Genomic DNA, 24,574 nt, shown 5'->3' with positions numbered 1-24,574 from the left:
TCAAATTGTAAGTTTCATATTTTTCCGCTAGATACCTCTGATAGGTAGAGGATTCGCTTTAATAATCTTGTGGTACAGTAGAAGAATATTCTCTTTTGAATCAGCGAATCGGTGCGGGTAAAAAATCTATTTAAAAAAGTTCATATCACTCCCTCTGGTTGTAGTTCAAGGTTTTATTTTTATTATCTACAAAAATAACTTATAAAATAATTGTTCTAACGTATGTATTACATATAATATGTTATTATAATTTTCATATTGTGCTTTCAACGATTTTCAGCGGCCTCTCCACTAGGCGAGCCGGCGTACGAGCCGCAGGGTTGCAGTCCAGAACCGCCCCCGTGCCCGCCGCCACCCCCTCACCAGTCGCACCCTCACACTATGCTGGTAATTACCTCTTATATGTAAGTGTTCCCGCCTCTTCGAAGTGTCGTGTTCCCCCCAAACTAATTGTTGTTGATTAATTACTAATATATATCACGATGCACGAACACTATCTTAACAATTAATTATTTCTTTTATTAATATATAATATAGAAGTCGTAATAATATTACCTACTGTAAACGCTTCTTACGCTTTGTATCTTGTTAAATTTTAATAAACACGTGTCAAATTATTGACATTTAGTTTCAAGTATGAATGCTTTATAAATATTTTTATTATCGCATATTTCCATATATTGTCACTTGATAATTTTATTAAAATAATATAGCGTCCCATAAAAACGATATAATATGTATAGAACAATCCGCATTATCATAATATACTAATTATTGCAACTTATATAATATTATTACAATATTTTTAGGTTACCTGAATAATCTATTTAGAAATACAACATCATTAGATCTTTAAAAAAAAAATACCTGTAGGTAAATTTTTAATAGAAGCAGCTGGTAACACATATAATTTATGCATAGTCAATTTATCTTATACACTTCCGCTTTTTCTTCAATTGTCCATTTTAAACCCCTATTCTTAACTGTATACATTTCCTTTTAAATTATTTTTTTTACATTACAACATTGCTTTTTTTAACACTCAGTTTATTTAAATGCATTGGTATAAGTATAAGTAATATATTAAAATACATTACATTATTATTATTAACAAACAGTATACTATTATTAATTCAAAAACTATTAACTTTATATTATAATTCCATTAATTTAATCTTTTAGACTATTTCAGTTGTAATTGTGGTAACCTTATTATAACCGAAATGGCTATCGGTTCTTGATAGTGTAAAATTACAGTTGAAAAATCTATCCACTAAAAAACTGTAATTGTGAAATTTAATACTGTTAAAATTATAGTATTGTAGTATATATATATAGCATCATACATATAGATTGGTAGCTATTTTATTTGTCACAACATCGTCCAAAAATATGCTAAATAAATGAAATGTCAAATAATTAATTAAATTTACAATTTTATACCACCAGTGACTTAAATTCAGAAAATATTTTGCTAATGTGTGCAGAGCTCCAGAGTATGTTATGAATAAAATGTCTAACAACAATTATTTCTTATAAACAATCTATTGCAGTGAAATATATTTTGTGGAGAGTCATGTGTTCCGTTTTTTTTTAAATTAATGAAATGAAGAACCTATTTGACGTGAGCTAGTCATACACTTAAAAGATAATATTTTTTTTAAATATACCAACTTCATTGAAATAACCAATTATTCATTCATTGCTTCTTATTAATTGATATCTAATGAGTTAATAATACCAGAAATAAAATGTAGTAAGTATTCAATTTTACAATCGTATAATACTAATAATATAAAATTACATCAATTTAGTTTTTTTAATTGGTAGCTATTTTAACAATAACACAATAATTATTATCAATAGTAGTTTTTCCTTGTAGTGATCAATTAAGAAAAAATATGTATTTTTTGTCAATTTATATTAGATGTGCGTGGGTCGATAGTTTCTTTCGGTGACGATGTTGATTTTACGATTTTGTTTAGAAATAAATCCATCATGAACAAGCATATTTGCGAGCCAGTACTTTTTATTTCGAAATGACGGCCTTAGATGTGCGAGTTATGGATTGCAATATTTTTCGATACCGAAATACCGGTTTTAAAAATCAGACAATACCGATATATTCGGTATTAAAAATGGAAACAAAATGTATTAATTAACATAAAAACTTAACAGGACTGTAATTTTTTGTAGGGTTACGGTGTGTGGCTTATTTCCGTGGCCCTTCATCATTATTCGTAACCAGCTATGACCCATGCTATATAATATTAATATTTTAAAGAGATTTATATATTATATTATATTGGTAGATACTTCTGTTTTTTTTCAATTAATTTACGAATAGCGGTATTAACATCGGTATTTAATAGGAAATACTGAAATACCGGTACTGGTATTTTTATTCGGTATTGCAATCCCTAGTGCGAGTTATATAACAATTCTTATAATGAGTCGTTTAAAGCTGAAAGAAAATATGTATTTTTTATAAATAGGTAACCATATTTATAAAGTCCAAAAACAAGTATATCTATTCTGTGCTATATATTCTTTACGATAACTTTATTTAAATAGGCTTTTCTTTATAATACGCTTTGTGTGTGCATTTTTATTTGTATCAATCAATGTCTGGCGGCCATTAATTTCCAGAATAGCTTCGCAAAAAGTTCGTGTAGAGCAGAATGCGCGTAAATCTCTCCCCATAAATGAATAGATCTCAGTTATACGTTCATTTAAACCTCTGACGAGGGTGCTGCTTGTCTTGTTTTAGAAAATTTAGCCATTACTTCCGCCAAATGGCTTACAAAACATCACGGACAAACCGAAAAGAAATAAACGGCCTGAACCTAACCTAACGTACCCTTCTTGCAAGCCTCACTTCGGTTAAATTGACTTAAGTTTACATTTCAAGGCGAGTGTTTGTTTTTAATTGAGTTTTCGAACACACGAACGTACTCACGCCTGTTTTAAAAAAAAGACCTTTTTAAAAATACACTTTGCTCCTGTCCGGTGGTTTAACCTCTGTAACATTTACACTGTACTGTATAAATTGTACATTTTCCTTGCTTAGAACTCTAGAAAAACTCTAAAAAGAAAATAAAAACTACGACCTTGTTATGCGTGAGGTAATCTGTAGTACGTCCACAACTTTACAGGAGAGATAAATTAGTGATATTTTCAGTATTTGAACATCTGATATTATTTTGTTAGTAAAATTAAAGTATCCATATTTTCTAAAATATATTTTTATTCGTATTCGTTCTAGTGTTAAAATACGTCTTAAAACATACTTACCTTTTTTAGCTCGACAGTTTTTTGTTATTAAATCAGTTACTGCTATTCATTATATTATAGATATGACATATTATAAGTATATAATATTTTGTAAGTGTCTTTAGTGTATTAGTGCGTTAGTAAGAACAAACTGGGTAATGGAAGCATCCTCGGTGGCCTATTTGTTAGAGTGCCTATCTCTGAAGACATAGATTTCGGGTTTAATCTAGTGCAAGTTTAGAACGAGTTGGGCAAGACTGTCGCACTAAATTGCGAATTATGATGGTAGTGCTAGCATTTTGAGATAACCTGGTCGTAATAAATGAAGAATTTCGATTGCATATTCCGTTCAAATTATTACCATCATTTAAATTTGTTTATTTAGAAAATTCGAGTATAATGCCATTACTGAAATTGACCAATTCATCATAATACACAATAAATACCCCTATATAATATCCCTGGGGGGACATGCTCGTCGAAGGTCAAAATTGAGTTTTTATTGTATTTTCAAACCATGATCCTGGACACTCCTTAAACGTTGTAGATAATTTATTTATATAATTTTGAAGCCTTATTTACCTTTATAGTTATTTTAAACATTTGATGACTGCATAAAGTATTTTTGTTACATAAAATAGTATTCTTTTAAACCTCTCGCTCTAATGTTTTGAATATAGTCATATTTCGGTACATAACTGTGCAGTGGTGTTAAGATTTTTTACATTTATTAATTTTTAAACGCATTTATAAAACCATTAGTATAATTTATTATGAGATAATTTTTGTAAAATATTCACGATAAAAAATTATATTGATAATCTCTGTGATCCCAAATTTGACAAGAATTAGGCATTTTATTATTCAAAAAATCGGCAAGATTAACACATTTGAAGATAATTGTAAAGATATTTATTATAAGCTATGTCTTTGACCATTCAAGTGTGATAAACATCTTATGCATAATGATTGCTTTATAATAATTATTGACCTAAGAATAAGGTAGTGTTTTTTTGAAATACGCCATTTTTTTTGGCATTCCCCAGTGGTTAAGCTACAACATACGGCCGTAGCCATAAATTGACAAACTATAATTGAAGTAGGGAGTAAAATTATGTTAACGCGCGTGTTTGAACATGTACCTAACCGAATTTTTTTTTATTTTTTTTTAAACGGTACATGTTCAAACACGCGCGTCAATATCATTTTACTCCCTACTTCAATTATAGGTTGTCAATTTATGTCTACAGCCGTATGTTGTAGCTTAATTACTGGGGAATGACAAAAGAAATGGCGTATTTCAAAAAAACACTACCTTATTCTTAGGTCAATAATTATTATAAAGCAATCATTATTCATAAGATGTTTATCACACTTGAATGGTCAAAGACATAGCTTATAATAAATATCTTTAGAATCATCTTCAAATGTGTTAATCTTGCCCATTTTTTGATTAATAAAATGCCTAATTCTTGTCAAATTTCGGATCACAGAGATTATCAATATAATTTTTTATCGTGAATATTTTACAAAAATTATCTCGTAATAAATTATTCTAATGGTTTTATAAATGCGTTTAAAAATTAATAAATGTAAAAAATCTTAACACCACTGCACAGTTATGTACCGAAATATGACTATATTCAAAACATTAGAGCGAGAGGTTTAAAAGAATACTATTTTATGTAACAAAAATACTTTATGCAGTCATCAAATGTTTGAAATAACTATAAAGGATAATAAGGCTTCAAAATTATATAAATAGATTATCTACAACGTTTAAGGAGTGTCCAGGATCATGGTTTGAAAATACAATAAAAACTCAATTTTGACCTACGACGAGCACGTGGGCCGTTAAACCTAAAACTATCAAATCTCTCGTACTTCCGTTCCCACATAAAATATAAGAATCGTACACACGTTCACTATGCGGCGTTCCAATTTTGAAATACGTGATTCATAATAAAATCTCGGCGATAGGTTGTTTATTTAGGTTAATATTATATTGTAGAATCATAATTATATTTCATAACTAAATTGATGACAATCGACATATTAAAAGTTTTTTTTTGTTATTATTATTTTAGCGTAGTTTTCATATTCATATTATGTTTTTATCCGCTCAATAATTTTTCTTTCTTTACAATAACAATTACTTTATTGTATTTTTTATTTAATTTCTGTTTCATGGAAAGTTTAACATGTTATTTTGGTTAAAATTATTCCAGATTTGTCGTTTCTCTTTTCCCCCATAGAATTACCAAGAAGCAGACGGGTGGTATGCAATCCAGGTACCAGAAATCAATTTTATACCTAGAGAGAAAATCAACATCATTATTTATCTTAAAAAACATACCCACCCATAAAATTAACTGTAGTACTCTTCTTATTATTAACCCATGCTTTTACCTCCATCGCCTGCTATGACGTAATAGTATACCATGCCTTAACTGACGAAAACCTCTCTTCAAAGTTATGCTGGGAATATAATAGGAAGAACATCCTAAGGCATAAAGCCCACCAAAGCGGCGCTCGGTGCGCAAGTGCGAAGTAGGCCCCCTCCCACCCGCGCATTACCCTTCACCTATCTAATAAGGGGCACAAGAAGCACAAAATAACTATTATTATCAGCGTCTCTCAAAACAAAGCAATAAAAATATTATTAAATTTCTCGGGGCTTGTAATTAATATTCACGATGACATAATTCTACCAGCGAAATATCGGACACGCAATAACTTAACAATGAGTTCACTGTTATTAAATAGTACCTTCTCGCCCGTCTATCGACGACGCTTCCAGAAGCGTGATTTTGCTTGCCGTGTTCAATGAATGGACTACGTTGTATTTTCGTTAATTCGTCCCGCTGAGAAGCCAAACAACGGTGAATTATGGGGCGGGCGGGCACAATGCGTCGTCAAATCCAGTGTGCGCTGGCGTATTTGATTACGTTGTATTTTCGATAATTTATGCGCCAGTTGTGAAATTTTGCGCGAGTGCCCCAATCGCTGCGTTAAGTGGGTTTTACGCCTAAGAGCATATGTATGAATGGCATCATGCACCAGACTAAATAAATAAAACGAAGCCGAATAAATTTTAATCAAAACAGACTTTGGCCCGTTTCAGACGGGACACCGGTGTCGTGCTCGGTATAATATAGGAGGCCTTTGTATTCGAATAAAGGCGCCTTTGTATTATGTTTATGAATGCTCCAGAGCTAATGAGTCAACACATAATTTCGCGTTATAAATTAGAACATAAAACTTTCTGCGGTAATAAAAACAAGTGTTTCGGCGGCTTGAGAATGTAGCGGCCGACGGAAAAGTGTACCGGACACGCGTTGATTTATTAGCTCTGGGGCGTTTATAAACATAATACAAAGGCCCCTTTATTCGTATACAAAGGCCTACTTATTATATACGAGCGCGACACCGGTGTCCCGTCTGAAACGGCCCTTTCTGTCTTGCATTTAGAGTATTTTCTACACTTTACTACTATTTGATAACATTTTTCCTCTCACAAAACATCATAATCATATTTAAAATATATTGCTCTACTTTACAAAAATAAAATATTAGGTGGACGGGTTTACTATTCTTACTTTACTAAGGTTTACTTGGTTTACTAAGACTTCCTAAATATGGCTACCTAAGATGCGACATACCTATTGCAAAAGCAATGCCAATAATCGTTTTAACGCTTTCGCTGCTGAAGAAATAATGAGATATTAATTGCCCCCTTTAAAATGCACGTTAATTACATCGATCGGCCGCCTGGTCATTACGCGCCGTGTGCGTCTTCCGCGTCCAAAGTATTAATAGCCAATCAGTTCAACTGAAAGCCGAATAAACTTGAGGTAGCTTTACCTTTTCAACAAACATATAATATTATATAATAAAAAGGTCACCCTCAACATCCTGTGATTTACATCATAATCATCTACTAGATTCTATTTATTTAGCATAACTAACAGAGCTTAAGGGGGACGTGGTCAAAATGGAGATTTTATGCTATTTTCAAAGCATGATCCTGGACATTCCTTAAACGTTGTAGATAATCTATTTATATAATTTTAAAGCCTTATTTTCCTTTATATTTATTTTAAGTGTTCAAACACGTGCGTTACCATAATCTTACTCCCTACTATATTTATCGTTTGTCAATTTATGGCTACGGCCGTATGTTGTAGCTTAACCACTGGGAAATGCCAATAGAAATGGCGTATTTCAAAAAAGTACTACCATGTTCTTAGGTCAATAATTATTATAAAACAATCATTATTCGTAAGATGTTTTATTACATTTGAATGGTCAAAGACATAGCTTATAATCAGTATCTTTAGAATTATCTTCAAATGTGTTAATCGTGCCCATTTTTTAATAATAAAATGCCTAATTTTTGTCAAATTAGGCATTGGGATCACAAAGATTATTAAATATAATTTTTTATCGTAAATATATTCACTATATAATGTTCACATTAATTTTACTAATGGTTTTGTGTTTAAAAATTAATAAATCTAAAAAATATTAACACCACTGCACATGGCTGTACCGAAATATGACTATATTCTAAAACATTAGAGCGAGAGGTTGAAAAGAATACTATTTTATGTATTAAAAATACTTTATGCAGCAATAAAATGTTTAAAATAAATATAAACGATAATAAGGCTTCAAATTTATGTAAATAGATTGTCTAAAACGTTTAAGGTATGTCCAGGGTTATGCTCTGAATATACCATAAAAGCTCAATTTTGACCTACGCTGAGCATGTGGGCCGTTTTTTCAATGTGAAGTCCAATGATCTATCATTCATTCTATAAATAAACATATGTCATACCTAGAAGTGTACAGTAACACAGTGCCTGAAAATACTCAAACGGAATAGGTGTACAAAAGTAAAATAAAAGTTTTAATATTAATACAATTCTTATTTACCGTTGATTTGTCTCAAGAGATTGATTAATAAAAACGTGAATGAAATTTACATAAGCAGTAATGCTCATGAGGCCCTGCATTTTAAATGTTTGTGATAGGAACTTCCTGCTTCCGCCAATTTGTTATAAATCATAATTTTTATTAAAGTGATCCTTCTCAAGTATTTTACAGCAATGCGACCAATAAATAATTATTCCACAAATTAATATAGCAATATAGTGGTCGACTTTAATTAATTTTCTCAACTGAATGCGTAATATTAAGTGAGATATTTTCACAAAATTATTATCAAGTCGCATGTATGTGCCTTAAATATTTGACTTGTCTGAGATTTACATTATACAAGACCCGGGGCTGAGCGAACATGCTCAACGAAGCGTATTAGTGCTCATTCTGTGGTTTTCATACGCCAGTGATTACCAATTGTAGATTTGCGGCATTAAAAGTAATATAACGTTAAATAATGTAATATTTTACTATCATAGAACTCAAATAAATTCATAAATAAAGTATTTATATTGGCTTGGTAACAATGTATTAGACAACTATACCAATTTAAACAAAATCCACTAGTTACAATGATTCCATTTTCAAAATCTCATTAAAAATATATATTGATCAACATTTTCCAAGATTAAAAACATTAATTTAATTGCCAAATATTTTTAATACCTTATTAGTTTTTATATAATAAATACATGATTAATTTTATTTATAATAGTATTTCAATCATTGTAGAATAAATATATCTTTATTGTTTTTCAGTTTCAATAATATGGTATAATATTATAATTATATTGTATAGTTTTATTTACTTAGAAGTATGTACAATTGACTAAAATTGATAATACAATAATATATTGATATACTTACACATAATTATATTTAGATATATTTTTCTCGCGTGAGAGCAGCCGGAACATCCTCTGACCTCTTTGAAATCACGTCAGGAGTCAAGCGAGGATGTGCACTTGCACCGTTTCTTTTTAACATCATGATGGATTTCATAATGCGTAAGACGGTTTGCCCCGACAGTGGGATACGCCTACATCATGATGACACAACCGATCTTTTGTTGATAGATCCATAACATTATAATGAAAAGTTGTAATAAAAAATTTCCTTAAATTGCATTGCAATTTCATGAGTAAGTAATATATTTTATAAAAAAGTCTAGTTCTGGAGCATTGTTATAAATTAGCGTAAAGTTTTATAATTTTGACAGAAAAGAAGTCATATACGGAGCGGTAATGAGGGAGAGAAACACATGCAATTAACTTTGTATAATCGAAGTTGGGAATTACAATATGTAATTCGTGCTCATTATAATAAATCGCATGTGCAACTTTACTGTTCTTTGTTAAATTGATCCATTTTATAATTGTGTGCCCAAGTATTTCTTACCTACCAGAAAGTAAATAGTTCAAAACCACTTTAGTGAGCTTTTGTTCAATTTACTTGCTTTTTCGGCCACAAAATAACACTTGAAAGTTTTCACGAAACCGCCTGAGGGAGCTTTTTATCAGGAGGAAAATAAATAAAGTCGTGTCGCGAGCTTTATGCCGCTGGTCGCGCTTGCATCGCATGCATAATGGGATTACCGGAAGTGCATACTCTGACATAGCTATTCCTGTAGCGTTTCGTGAAAAAAACTTAGCATCTACATAATACATGCACATACAAATTAATATTATTCTTATGTAAGTTAATTCAAAAACTTTGAACGTGATGAGTATTACGACATACACTTTTATCAGTATCCTCGAATCACAAAGACATATCTCTCAGCATCTTCATGTGCCCTTAAATATTTTCAATTATTTACATTAACACTGAAATAAGTCAACATAGCTTAATATACAGTAAAATTTTCACTATATTACACATCTTCGTTGAAATACATATTGTGCTAGTATTAATATAAGTTTAAATTATAGATCCACCAATATAGGTTGTCTGCTGAATGAGGGCGGCAAATGTTAACATTTGACATAGCATTCAATACTTTTTACCTATATTCTGATGAGCCTAATTTTAAATTCGAACACCGGACGCTTTATGATGGTATATCATTTTTGCGAGAATATTTTTTAAAGGAGGTAAGTGGCATAATAATATATAAGTTAGACTAACTAATATATTATGCACTTATAAAGTTGGTTTCTTTACATCTTCTAATCTCTGAAACTAATATTTGGAAAATTTTACCGAATTTTCAACACTTTTTGAATAATATATTATATTATAAAATTTGTGAAAAATGTATCAGTTAGGTATAACCTAAAATGATACATGACAGAACTATAATTTATACCATATTTCAGATAATTATTACGAAATTAAGCATCTACATAATAAATTTAATTGATTTAAACGTATTCCAGTTATGTGCCACTGCGCGAGTGACAAGATTTTTTTCATGCGAAGGTTTTTACCCATCGACAAAACCTCCAACTAATAACACATCCGGCAACAGAATTTTAAATCAAAGCTTTTTCACGTAAAGCTCCCTGTTAAAGACACTTTATCAGCACAGCAGCTTTTGCGGCTGAAAGCTTTGCTAATACCGTGTTTGAAATAGTATGACTTATAATATATATGTTTGGTCTAATCCTTAGGTACTTACTGACTGGTAAAAATATAATCATACGGCCAAATTAATTACTATTATAAACATGTCTCTTCCAGCTTGTGTTGTTGTAAGTACTGCTTTGAGTTCCTTGGTTAGAGCAAATCGACAACACGCGGTGCCTATAAAAATCCCCATCGCTCGCCAGTATTCTGCCTTACCAGTTCATGCCAGCATCCCGTAGCTCTACCGTATACACCCTGTAGACAGCAGCAATTTTCCATGACGCAACCAATTCGTCAGATTATTTAAAGGGGACCCTTGAAACATTTAAAATCTGTCACAAAATTAATACCATAATCTTAAGGGCGGACGTGCTCAGCGTATGTCAAAATAGAGCTTTTATGGCATTTTCAAACCATGATCCTGGACATTCCTTAAATGTTGTAGACAATTAATTTATATAAATTTGAAGCCTTGTTATCCTTTATATTTATTTTAAACATTTTATGACTGCATAAAGTATTTATATTACATAAAATAGTGTTCTTTTAAACTTCTCGCTCTAATGTTTTAGAATATGGTCATATTTCAGTACGTCCATGTGAAGTGGTGTTAAGATTTTTTACGTTTATTAATTTTTAAACGCATTTATAAAATCATTAGTATAATTTATAATTAGATTATTTTTGTAAAATATTTACGATAAAAATTATATTGATAATCTCTGTGATCCCAAATTTGACAAGAATTAGGCATTTTATTATTCAAAAAATGGGCAAAATTAACATATTTGAAGATAATTCTAAAGATACTAATTATAAGCTATGTCTTTGACCATTCAAGTGTGATAAACATACTACGAATAATGATTGCTTTATAATAATTATTGACCTAAGAATAAGGTAGTGTTTTTTTGAAATACGTCATTTCTTTTGTCATTCCCCAGTGGTTAAGCTACAACATACGGTCGTAGCCATAAATTGACAAACTGAAATTGAAGTAGGGAGTAAGATTATGTTAACGCGCGTGTTTGAACATGTACCTAACCGAATTTTTAAAAAAAAAAAATTTAACGGTAATAAAAGTTCTATTTTGACCTACGCTGAGCATGTCCCCCTTAACCCATAGCTTACAGGCCGCTCAAAATTGTGTTTTTGCTAATAACTTTTCAAATGCAAATTAACATCGTCATCTAACACTATCATCAAATAGTCCCATAATATAACCACTTAAGCAGATACACTTGTACAGACAAAATAAACCACCAATATTATTATTTGCCATCACTGTAGCCCTGATTAATAAATATTTTTAGTTAAAGGATGTGTTTTATGGTTTTTATTTTATTTTAGCGGTTATTTCAGAGACATTCACATGCTTAAATCCCGCATTACCAGTGAACGGTATTCAATAACCTTCCAGGATGCCGGAATCTGGTTGAGTTGGTGAACAGACAGGCCCGTTTGAGACTTGAGACATATGTAGTCAGACCCAACGTCGTTTATTCACCTTCAATATGAGGAGGGACTGCATGGTCTACCTTCCTATCTTTTCGTTACTCTTAACATCATAATACTGCACATCTAGTCTCTACTGCGATCATAATAATAATATATGTATGTTCTCAAATTTCATTATACGGTTTCTCTCAGCTTTCGTAATTTTGCCAAAACTCGCTACCCTACAGCAGTACTGTCAGAATGTCATGTGAATAAAGGATCGAACAGGCGGCATTTTCTTTTGACTGAATGCAGCCACTACAACAGCGATTCCTATTTAGATAGCGAGATCTATTTGTGAAGTGCGGTATATAACTATATGTGTAATATGAATCTCTAGTATTCAAAACTGTCGACATTGTCAATATTTTTTTCCCATCGCTTATCAGGGGGAAATCCGAATCAGGGCTGGTGGTATTACATAGGGATTGCAATACCAAATGAAAATACCAATACCGGTATTTCGGTATTTTCTATTGAACGCCGGCATGAATACCGGTATTCGTAAGATAATTGGAAAAAGAGAAGTATCTACCAATAAATATAATACTTATATATAAAAATCTCTTCAAAATATTAATATTGTATAGCATGTGTCATTGCTGGTCACTAAGGACGATGAAGGGCCACGGAAGTAAACCAAACATTGCGTTACACGACAAACAAATACAGTCCTATTTTTATGTTAATTAATAGATTTTGTTTCCACTGTCAATACCGAATATATCGGTATTGTCTAATTTTTAAAACCGGTATTTCGGTTTCGAAAAATACTCGGGTACTGGTGTTTAAATACCTGTATTGCAATCCCTAGTATTGCATATAACGTTGGTTTCCTTTCGGTTGACTTTCAAACCAATACCAGACAATAATTAACAAAAGCTCATATGTTATTTTTTTATTATCTTTTATTTTGTTAACTGTCAATTCATGGTGGAACTGCATTGTATTGTTGTTTTTATTTAATAAAACGCAATTTTTTGTAGTACTTATTCCACTTTTAAACAATAGATTAGGACCGGTTTCATCCGCCTCAGAGGGACATTTTCAACTCAGCATCTTGCATTCAGCATTCAGCAGTTGAAAATGTCCCTCTGAGGCGGACGAAACCAGTCCTTATCTATTGATTAAAAGTGGAATAAGTACTACAAAAAAAAATTGCGTTTTATTAAATAAAAACAACAATTATTTTTTTATAATTAGTTCCAGCTATTGAAAAAAAATCATGTGAAAAATAAAACTGTATGAACTTATGAACAACATGTTAGAGCTCAATACAGAACCATACTTAGGGGCGTAAGTCCTTAAGATAGGCACCTAACTTTAAGGGGCCGATTTCGATGACCTAAGTTCAGTGAGAAAAATATATTCTTCTACAATACTTAATAGAACGCCTAAGTGGAAGAGAGAAAGAATGTGTAACATATTTTTCTTGTTAAAAGGGCTACTTACTTAACGTCAACGGTTCTGCATCGCGCTCTTAGATTGTAATACATTAGCCCACGAAACATTATCGTACGTACTGTCCTACTATAGGGCTTAGGCAAGCTGATAAAAAGTAAGGTACTTTCTTAACTAACATTTTTTTATATTACGCAATGCATGTTGGAAAATTATTTTATTTTATAATAATTAAATTGTGTTTCACCAATTAATTACACCTATTTCAAATAATTATATTGTAATTATTATTCACTATAATATTTCTCATAACTTGCTTATTAAAAACTTATTTCCACACTTTAATAATTTAGCAAATAAATCATTGCCTATTGACTAATCGGCTACTTATAAATCTTTTTTTTTTAAATCACATATTTCAAATTTTGATCATTAGCATTTTGAAAAATCTATGCATGAATATAACATAAGAAGGTAATAAGTCGAATAATTTGATTTTGGTATAATCAGTGACGAAAATTGTTTTATTGGTCATATTCCGTTACGTTATTGCATTATTCTAGTTTTTTTTCTGGTCTAAAACACAACTCAAGTAACTCGTATGCAATAGGTGCCAAACAACTTAAACTTCGAAAGCCAAAGAACATCAGAATATATCTACATAGAATGTTCTGGCAGAAGACACTAATTCGAAAAAATTACATATTGGATTAGTACCAAAATGTTCTTTCTAAACAAAACCTTCTTAATAAATAAACAGTCTTTATTTTAAAGTCATCCTTTTTACGATTACTTAATAAACTCACACGATAGACCATTATTTCAAACTTTTTAACAACTTCAAAGTCAAATTACTCAAAACTACTATTCTCCAGTTAGTGTGTTCTGCCAGAACAGAGATGGTATAATCTATCCCCAGGGAACTATTATTGAATGTTCCTATCTGAACATGTTTTAAGTCATAAAAGACAATGTACCCAGTTGAAATTTACAAATTTAATAATATAGTAATTAATATACTGTTGAAATTTTAAACTAATATATCTAGCATTAATTCTTTGATGATTCATCTAAAAATAAGATGGCGTAGGTATGTTTTCTTGAAAGATATTGAAGTGAAGCAAAGGGGGTCACCTTGTCTACTGATTAGATTAGCTACAAGTGACTGCATTGCAGATTCATTTGAAAACAACTTCACATTTCTACTATAAGATTTATTTGCCAACACTCTGGTATCAGTGTTAACTTGGAAACGTCAATATAATATTGAATTTAATAAACATTATGAATACAATGAACATCAAATAATAACAACCATTGCTAGAGTTATGCAAGTTGCGAATCTATTTTTTACAAAAGGCTGCTGTAGTATCGAGGGTGGTTTATCATATTTATGTATTGAGGTGATTAATTATTGTTACAATAAGTTAACCGTCCTACAAAATGAATAAATAATAATTGTAGGGACTTCATAATATATTTACATATATTTTTTGGGAAAATATTATCATGAATTGGACTTGAATCAGTATTTTAAGTCGGCCAGATTACAGTGGATGTATGTTTTTAGTCTCTTTCGCTTCAACTTTTCATTTTTCTCTGAGGCTGATCCGAATTGTGTATCAATATAATAACTATCATTATTGATAAACCTATCACTCTTAATCTCAATCGTATCATATCATACCTTCAGACTACAATAATGTTTTTAAATTGTATTTAGTGTGGTAATTAAACTTATAAATCTTTTGCTTATTTTAATAGAAGTGATTAATTTTAACGTTGCGTTAAATAAAACAACTATTATATTCCAAGAATTCGCCGAGTAGAGACTTTTTTGTTTATGACCAAAAATTCCCTTACGCCAAAAATCTTGTGGACACATTCAGTGCCCAAATCTGAAAATACCTGTACAGACCTACAAACTTATATGGAGATTGAGATGGGGGAGCCACTGTCTAAAACTACCCAATCACGACTGGCAAAATCTGACATTCGAATGACTTTTTCAATATGGCGTCTTATGGTAGTTCGTAATTCCATTTTTGGCCATTTTTTAGATAAGTTTCGTCGGTATAAAAGTAAAAGTTACGTGATTTATAAATTATAAATAATATAATAATGAATCATAATATGTATAGATTATATATTTAAAAAAAAATCAAGTGGCAAATAAGTGTCATCAGCTCATTATTAAAAGAAAGCTCCGATACATTGAGTAACCGTTAGATGGATAGTCTTTGTAAGGTGTCAGTATCGGTATGAAGCTGGAAACAATATTAATAACAAGTGGCTTAGCCTACCGAGTGTGGTAGTAATTTTGAAACAGGGCTTACTTTATTACTTTAAATAGGCGATAAACCCAAGAGTTATAAGGTGCACAAACTGTAATCAAAAATTAAATATGCGTCATGTTTACATGACAAACTTCAATACATACTATGAGACAAACGTAGACGTAAATATTGAAAATAGCAATTATTATACTTTAACACGTTTCTTACTTATTTTTTCATACTTGAAACCCGGACCGTGTTATATCACACACGGTAGGATAAGCCAGTTTCCATTAAATTAATGTTTCCTGGTGAATACCGAATCCTTATGAAACAGGGGCGTCAACTAATTTTTACATAACGTCACTGTTCTGGCAGAAGACACTAATTCGAAAAAATGACATATTGAGTTAGTTATACCAAAATGTTCCTTATTTCAAACATTACCGTCTGGAAACCTTCTTAATAAATAAACAGTCTTTATTTTAAAGTCATCCTTTTTACGATTACTTAATAAACTCACATGATGGACCATTTCAAACATTTTAACAACTTCCAAGTCAAATTACTCAAAACTAGTATTCTCCAGTTAGTGGAGTTAGTTTGGAGAAAAAAAATCCTCCGCGATCTAGTTTTCCTGAAATTAATGACATATATATAAAGTATAGTAGGTATATTATAATAGATATATTTTTAAACCAAAATAGAATCTTACTAAGAAAATTAAATAAAGCGTTTTACCTACATAGAAAAAAATATTTACACACATAACTGTAGTTATTTTATTTTAAATACATAAATTTTATTTTGAGCTTCCGGATGCTACAAAGCTTTAATTACTTATCCTACATTATAAGGTGTCTACGATGTTTGTATAATTGGGGGTGTAATAACTCTAACCATTCCTCAAACATGATTCTAAATGTTCGTCCGTTAAAGTGGTTCTGTACTTCGATTTTATAATTTTCATTTGCGAAAATGCCGATTCGCACAAGTATGTCAAACCAAAACAGGCATACAAATTGTTAGCTCATTTTAGTAGATTTGAATACTTCGATCGACCAAAAATCATTTCGTGATCAACCTTATTGAAACCCCTGTTGTAAAGACTATAAATATAATTTAGTTATGTTACATTCACTTTTTATATCATGTTTATCTACAATAAATTGATTAAAATATACTAAAACGTTCCGTAAAATCATTGCAAGCCAAGCGAAATGTGCAGCTGAATTGAAACATATGGACTGTGAATAAAGTATCACGTCATGTGATATTATCACAGCGCTATATAAAAGTGGTAAATTTGATTATCCACCAACAGCAGTTTCTGCCATACTCATGAATATTCATGTTTCACCTAGAGAGCCAGTATATTTATTATACAGATAAAATTATTAAAATTGTGCACCTTTTAGGTTTTGAAACCATAAATAATTGGCAACTATCAAAATCTAAAACATTCTTAATTGAGTAATAATTGTAGTCACCGATTAAGATGTATTTTTAGAAATATTTCAAAATTGGCAACATAATATTATTATTGTTCAAGTGTAGTCAATGTTAAAAACTTTAGGTGTAATTTAAAATACATAAGTTAACCACAATTAATTAAAGTGTAAGACTGATAAGGAAAGTTGTGTTTTCTCTGATATTTACATTAAATAAAAAACAGAAGAGGTAAATTCAAAAAAATGCATTGTTACTTTCATCATTTTAACAATAATAACGCCATTTGTATATATTATATTATAAATGTAACCTATATATTTTCACTGTATTTATTTAATAATATAAACGCTTTATATTATCTACTTTATTATTTACATACGTAAATTATTATATAACAAACATAATTTATTTGAAAACATCTCAGTGAAATATACAATCACTGAAAAAAAAAACTTTTTGAAAAAAATACGACGTCTAGTGGGATTCGAACTCGCACACCTGGGATTTGCGCCCATATGTACTACTAACTAAACTATCTGCGTCCGATATCTAATTAAGACGAAAATAACTAATAGTCTTTACAATACTCTTTGAAGCGCGCGATTTTTTAGGAAGATTTTTCTAGTTGTTATATTATATTCTATGATGTGTTTTCAAATTATGTATGTTCAATAAACGAATGTTACATTCTTAAGTCTTATGAATTCTTTATTGAATAAAAATATTATTTTATTTAACAATTAATATATTATATTATTTTAAACTTTGATCCCACACTTACGCACAAAGCTTACGTTTACTGTCTTATTAAATATATAATGGAAAATCACCTCTTTCTCATTCGACTATTAAATGGAAAAAGGACTTAACCCACATAAATCAAATTTCACAGAAGGCACAAAAATATTTTTGTTATGGTTTTCGGCCAAAGTAAAAATATAATATATATATATATATCTATCTATCTATCTACAATACAAATATACAAGTGCATGATGGTAATTAATTTGGTGTTTTATTTTATCAACTGATTAATTATGTAGGTATGTATCTAATTAAAGAAAAACCAATAAAAATGATGGTTAAGTCTTTTTTTCCCACTTCACTTCCTTCTTTAAAAAAACATAAGCTAAATTTAGATGATAATTCGGCATTTGCAGTTTACATCGTTTAGACGCATTGTGTATTTAGTCGTGTACAATGTTATTATCCAATAAAAAAAAATGAAAAAATTGAGGGTTAACTCCGTTTTCTTTTGTACAGTATATATTATTGTTTAACGATTTAAAATACAATTACATAAATGCAATGGGATTTTTAAATATTAATATCTATGATGTTTGATTTTTTTATTAAAATTTACATTCGTATTTCATAATATGGATCGTTATCAAATATCAACATTAAAATGTGCATGCTTATTTTATAACTGTCTATATCCTGTATCTATGGTTGTTAAAGGGAGACACAGATATGATGCTGGAAGCGTGGACAGTGGGCAGCCCTCAGGAGGCCGGTGGCTCGCCGACGGGAAGCACCGTGGGGACGGTGTAGCTTCACGCCCTTTCGACGCCCGCCAGAGCAGCCGCTAATGTGTCGCAGCCGCCGCAAACTCCCCACAAGCTGCTCAGCGGGCCCTCACCGAACGAAAGACCAAACAACACAACTGATCCGCCTCCCCCAGCGCAACTCTCCCAAGGGTCCAACCAAAACAAAGCTGCGGTAGGCGACAACTACTTCGACAACAGTTTCAACACTCCGAAGAAGTTCTACCAGCCTACCACCAATCAGTCGAGCGAGCCGGGTATGCAAAACGTCCCGCCTTACGCTTCAGTGTTGTTCAAGTCATATCCATCAGATCGGTGTTCGAAAAACTCGGATACAAATCAAACATTACTTTTACAAAAAGTTACTCCTAAAAAAACACTCACACATGAGAATGTGACAAGGGCTGTGTCGCTTCCCCCGAAGGAAGCTTTCCAATTTTTAGATAATGAAAACACTTTGAAAAATCAACAGTCTCATATGGCTTACCCTTATCCTAAGAATGTTTGTGGCCAACAACCTTCGGTAGATTTAACAAATATGGGTATTCAAACGTCTCTTTCCGATGTGTCTACTTCTAGCCACGTGTTCGAGTCGGACTACAATGAATCATTCGATCAGACGGCTCAAGCGATGCTTTATCCCGCGCAGAAGTTCATCCAACCGTTCGAACCTTATCCCCAAAATAAGTTTTTAAGTTCCGCCGACCCTTACGCGACGGAGCGCGGATTCAAAAACGACAATCCCCTCAGCCAGCTATCTTTTTACCCTTACAACACTGGCCAGTTGAGGACGTATCAAACGGACCATCACGATCAACAGTCGAGTAACCAAGTGGCCGAAGCTACTTTTAACACTCCAAAGAAATTTAGAACGCCCGATAATAATCAACAGGATGCCAATAGACAAATGAATCAATCGCTAATGTCTTATTCTAATGAACCTTATAAATCCCCTAAAGGATCTCGCTGCTTTAACATATCAGAAACCATGGACGAACCGGATCGTTTCATGGTTAATGTACAAAATACTTATTCTCATAATCAAAATATGCCGACGGTTACATTTAATGAAGCACAGCTGACCACTGATTGTATTAAAATATATAAAACAGTCACTCAGAGCGAATTTAAGCAAAGCCCGTCTTACAATGAATTAGCATCGTCTTCCGATCGGATCGCAGACTCAAGTAATTCTCAAGTCAATATGCCGATTGCGGCTATTCCGTGTGATCCACTCTCAAGCGATAATCATGCTGAAATTGTCATCAAATTTCCTATGAGAAGATCATTCGTTTAATTTATTTTAAATTGATCACCTAACTTTTTTTAAACATGTCCTATATAATGTGAATAAATGCTTATTGTTTTAATTAAACGGCAATAAAAAAACAACGCTATATTAATGAATTGAACCTATTAGATGCAAAGGTGACAAAGTCCCATTTTACTACTTTTTGGAAAACGATAATATATTAGAGTATATTATCATTTTTATAAATAATTATCACACTTCCTTGCTCACTGACTTCCTCTTTTATGAATGTGATATGTATAATCGGATACAAATCCATTTCAATTTGGTTGCCAATTTTCGATATAACATAGCACTGAGAGAATTCGAATTACTTGTTATGCGTCCAACTTGTGGACTTTGAAAATAATACTCCAAAATACTCTGAAATAATCTAATTTTGCGAAACATGGCATCATATATCGTCACTATTCTGGCAGAAGACACTAATTCGAAAAAATGACATTGAGTTAGTTATACCAAAATGTTCCTTATTTCAAACTTTACCGTCTGGAAACCTTCTTAATAAATAAACAGTCTTTATTTTAAAGTCATCTTTTTTATGATTACCTACTTAATAAACTCACATTATAGACCATTTCAAACATTTTAACAACTTCAAAGTCAAATTACACAAAACTGGTATTCTCCAGTTAGTGTGTTCTGCCAGAACAGAGACGATATTATGTTATCATTCACCTTTAGCGGGTACCTACTCTTCATTGTATATTATGACTTCGATATAAAAGCAGACCAGCATAATATGCTTGGATCCAAAAACTTATATTCAACGATTTTAGACTTTGTCAAATTTGCTTCTAGTATCTTCACACATTATAAATTAACAATCCAATTACAATATAACCATTAGGATCTGGGAGAAAGTTATATAATATGTGTTTTGATTCAGAGTCTGGACCTAATTAATAGGCTGGTCAGGTGACTTACATCCATTTCTCGTAAAACAAAAATCTGTTAAGAAACCCAGATCCACATTGGATTGTAGAATGCATAACGCGAATCAATTAAAATGTCAATATTTTTAATTTTGAAATAATACATTTGAAAAAGGATTTAATATTGAATCCTTTTTCAAAAGTATGAATAATTTGTTTAGCGAACAATTTAAATAACCTAAATCATAATTATTATTAGATTTTTGATTTAATTCCATTTCTATAAATGTGGCGGTAAAAATAAATGGAAAGACTGTGCAAATAATAGAAAAATAATAATAAAATTATAATGGTACTATTACACGTTAATACCACAATTAAAATTAAAAATTCTCGAAAATATATCTACGACAATGGCTTAAAAAATAATCATAGACGTAAACTTTAATTTTAATGTGTAAGAAATAACTAGATCCGTGCCAAATTAAACCGTGAATTACTACACCAGTCCTGTAAACACTGTTGTAATCCTCGTGTATTTCCGCCCAAAGGTTTCCCAAACATTTATTTATTTATTTATTCTTTCTCGTAATAAAAATAAAATATTCTCAAAATAAAATAATAATACGTTAGAAGTAGACACTGAGGATCGAGCTTGACTAACTACATCTGTATCTCAACCAATTTTCACTTATAAAATATATTATGATATGTTAGCTAATATTATTATTATATTATAATATATATAAAAATGTAGGTACATATTATTATATCTACAATTATATAAAGTTGAATGCAATTTATAACTTAATATTATGATTCTTATATCATTTTCACATTATTATTTATAATAAGATTACAAAATAATATGTACCTACTACCAATACAATATGAACATTAAAATTTAATGTATTTATGCCTAATACTATATAAATTCAATATTATTTATTTCTCACATGTTCAGGCTTTACGTATTTTAGCGTTATTGTTATTAGTTATGTACACGACAGTGGCGCACCCAGGGGGGAGGGCAAGGGGCCCTGGCACCCCCCAAACATGAAAATTATCAGAATGATTTTAAACGTCGAAATTGAAAGCCAATAAACTATACCTTTGGGCTTGGACAAATAATGATTGATGATTAATGAAAATAATGAAAAAATGATTTTTAATTCTCCAGCACCCTTTTTAGAAAAAATTCTTCTTTTAATTTCTAACACAAAAATTTCGAAACACTAATGTCAGGTTTTTTTAGAAACCCAATCCCTAATGGAACTGTCAAAAAATTCTCGGTGTCCACCCGAATTCCGGAGTGGTGTAAGTCATGGCTGGGGAGGGCTGACAGGGCTCTAGCCTGGGGGCCCGGGCTGTAGGGGGCCCGGCGTGTCGGGTTGACCAGATAAGTGAGATAAACACACATCATAAATTAGCTTTAATAGTAGGCGCTATTATACTTCATGGCCATGAACATTTTCAATTATATAATTGTGCAATATATTTTTTGACTATTATGTGTCGATACTCGACAGCTCCATTATTAAAGTAGATATATTAAAAATCGCCAATAATTCACTGTATAAGTAGGTACCCTTAATTTGAACTAAAACACAATTTGAAAAACGTTAATGTAGTGTTTCACACTGCCTTTAACCTTAGCGGTAGGTAGGGGGCTCGCCAAATATCCTAGCCTGAGGGCCCGTTTCAGGATGTGGGGACCATGGTGTAGGTACAGCGAGTGCAATAGACAAATGACCGATAAACGAGAAATTAGGCTGTGAAGAAGAAAAAGAGCCTATGGGACTAATCTACATTCTCCTCCTTGGGCCCCCCCAATATTAAATCCTGGGTGCGCCACTGGTACACGACATCAGTTTCTTATTAGTTAAAACATTATCTAGATTAGAACTCAAATATCTTGACACATAGGAAACCCGTAGGTATTAAATGTTTTATAATTTACGTAATACAAAATTAATATCAAAAGGTAAAATAAATACAGTGATTAGTAACTTTGATAATATTTGAACGTGATAACTGAAAAAAAAATATTCAGAACTTTCTGGTTTATATAATAAGTGAAGCCTCCCCCTCAATAATGATATATGTTACATTTGGGCATTTTGAGATAATCAAAGAAAACTATTTGGTTGAGAGGAAATTATTTATAATTAAATGGTCTCTCCTTTTTTGTATTCCTCCAATTTCCCATGTTTCTGTGATGTATTTTTGCATCCGCTGGGTTAAGAAAAACTCTCGGTCATCCTCCATTTTGACAACTGCATAGATCATTATTGTCAAAATAACGGATCAAAAACAAGTGACAATGTTGCTCGATCAAAAAAAATTAATATGCCTGTAGATCACTGTTGCATATTTAGTTAAAAACTGCCAAAATGTAACACAGATCATTGAGAGGGAAGCTACAATTAGTAATTAATATATTATTTTTCAATATTCTTATTATTTTCCAATACTTTCATTTTCATACTTGACCAAAATGAGGAATCATTAGAAAGTCTTCTGAATTTAGTGCCATGTTTTGCTAGTATAGTTTATATAATATATATTATTCTATGTACCTACTTACTTATGCTTTGAAAATAATATCATAAAGTACATAAACTAGGTATTTAATAAAAACTATATAACTATGTTTAGTTGTCATATTAAGTGTATCAATTAAAATTTCTGTAAATATATAAAATAATTAGATATTATATAAAATGTAATTAATAAATAAAACACCATTACTAATAAAAATAATAATATGTGAATTTGCATACGTGCCAAAAGACATTTTTAAAAATTTACAATTAAAAACAAAAGTATTAAAACGAATAAATAAAATAATAATATGTAATACCGTTTTATGAAAGAGGATGATTCTAAGTGTTCTTTTCAAATGATTTATAAAATATAGGATGTTCGAATAAAGACTGAAATAAAAAAAATGCCAAGAAACTAACGATTTATTAAAATATTTCAAATAAAAATGAATATTATATTATTAGGCTTAATAAATAATGTATTGTACTAAAATATGAACCATAAAAAGAATTTATAAATTATATTTAAGTAGGTATGTATATATTATACTATTTCATGTGAGGCAACTATTATACACCTAAACATTTTTTTTTGTAAATATTTAATTTTAAATAAATGTTGTTGGTTTGATGGAAGAATTTATAATTATTGTAAATAAATATACTTTGACATTTTACGTTTTCCTGACATGTAAAAATAATATCTTTTTTTAATTCCACAGATTGATATATTATATGTATGTATGCCTAAGTAATGTACAAAGTAAACAATGAAATATTTATTATATGGACTGGAAATAATATTTGGCATTCCTGTATAGTGTGGCATCAAAATATCCGACCTGCACTCTGTGATATCACCATAGATAACTAATCATTTAAT

At 30.9% G+C, this 24,574-nt stretch overlaps 2 protein-coding genes across 2 annotated transcripts in view; one reads left to right on the top strand and one right to left on the bottom strand.

Annotated features, from left to right (window-relative positions):
- The window catches only part of LOC147068451 (uncharacterized), a 343,294-nt gene extending 342,472 nt beyond the window's left edge, over nucleotides 1-822 (top strand). Inside the window, exons 10-11 of the mRNA XM_085952989.1 lie at nucleotides 281-404; nucleotides 810-822. Coding sequence (XP_085809115.1) covers nucleotides 281-404; nucleotides 810-822 — 137 coding nt within the window. The remainder of the gene's footprint in view (nucleotides 1-280; nucleotides 405-809) is intronic.
- A 4,758-nt stretch (nucleotides 823-5,580) lies between these two features.
- The window catches only part of LOC147068450 (UDP-glycosyltransferase UGT5-like), a 45,331-nt gene continuing 26,337 nt past the window's right edge, over nucleotides 5,581-24,574 (bottom strand). The window contains exon 7 of the mRNA XM_085952988.1: nucleotides 5,581-5,586. Coding sequence (XP_085809114.1) covers nucleotides 5,581-5,586 — 6 coding nt within the window. The remainder of the gene's footprint in view (nucleotides 5,587-24,574) is intronic.

Source organism: Rhyacophila brunnea, unplaced genomic scaffold (assembly GCF_057557595.1).
Source record: "Rhyacophila brunnea isolate RB1 unplaced genomic scaffold, BYU_Rbru_1.0 scaffold_3, whole genome shotgun sequence".
Classification (NCBI taxonomy): domain Eukaryota; kingdom Metazoa; phylum Arthropoda; class Insecta; order Trichoptera; family Rhyacophilidae; genus Rhyacophila; species Rhyacophila brunnea.
The sequence above is the reverse complement of the archived record's forward strand: the minus strand, read 5'-3'. Positions and strand labels throughout refer to the sequence as shown.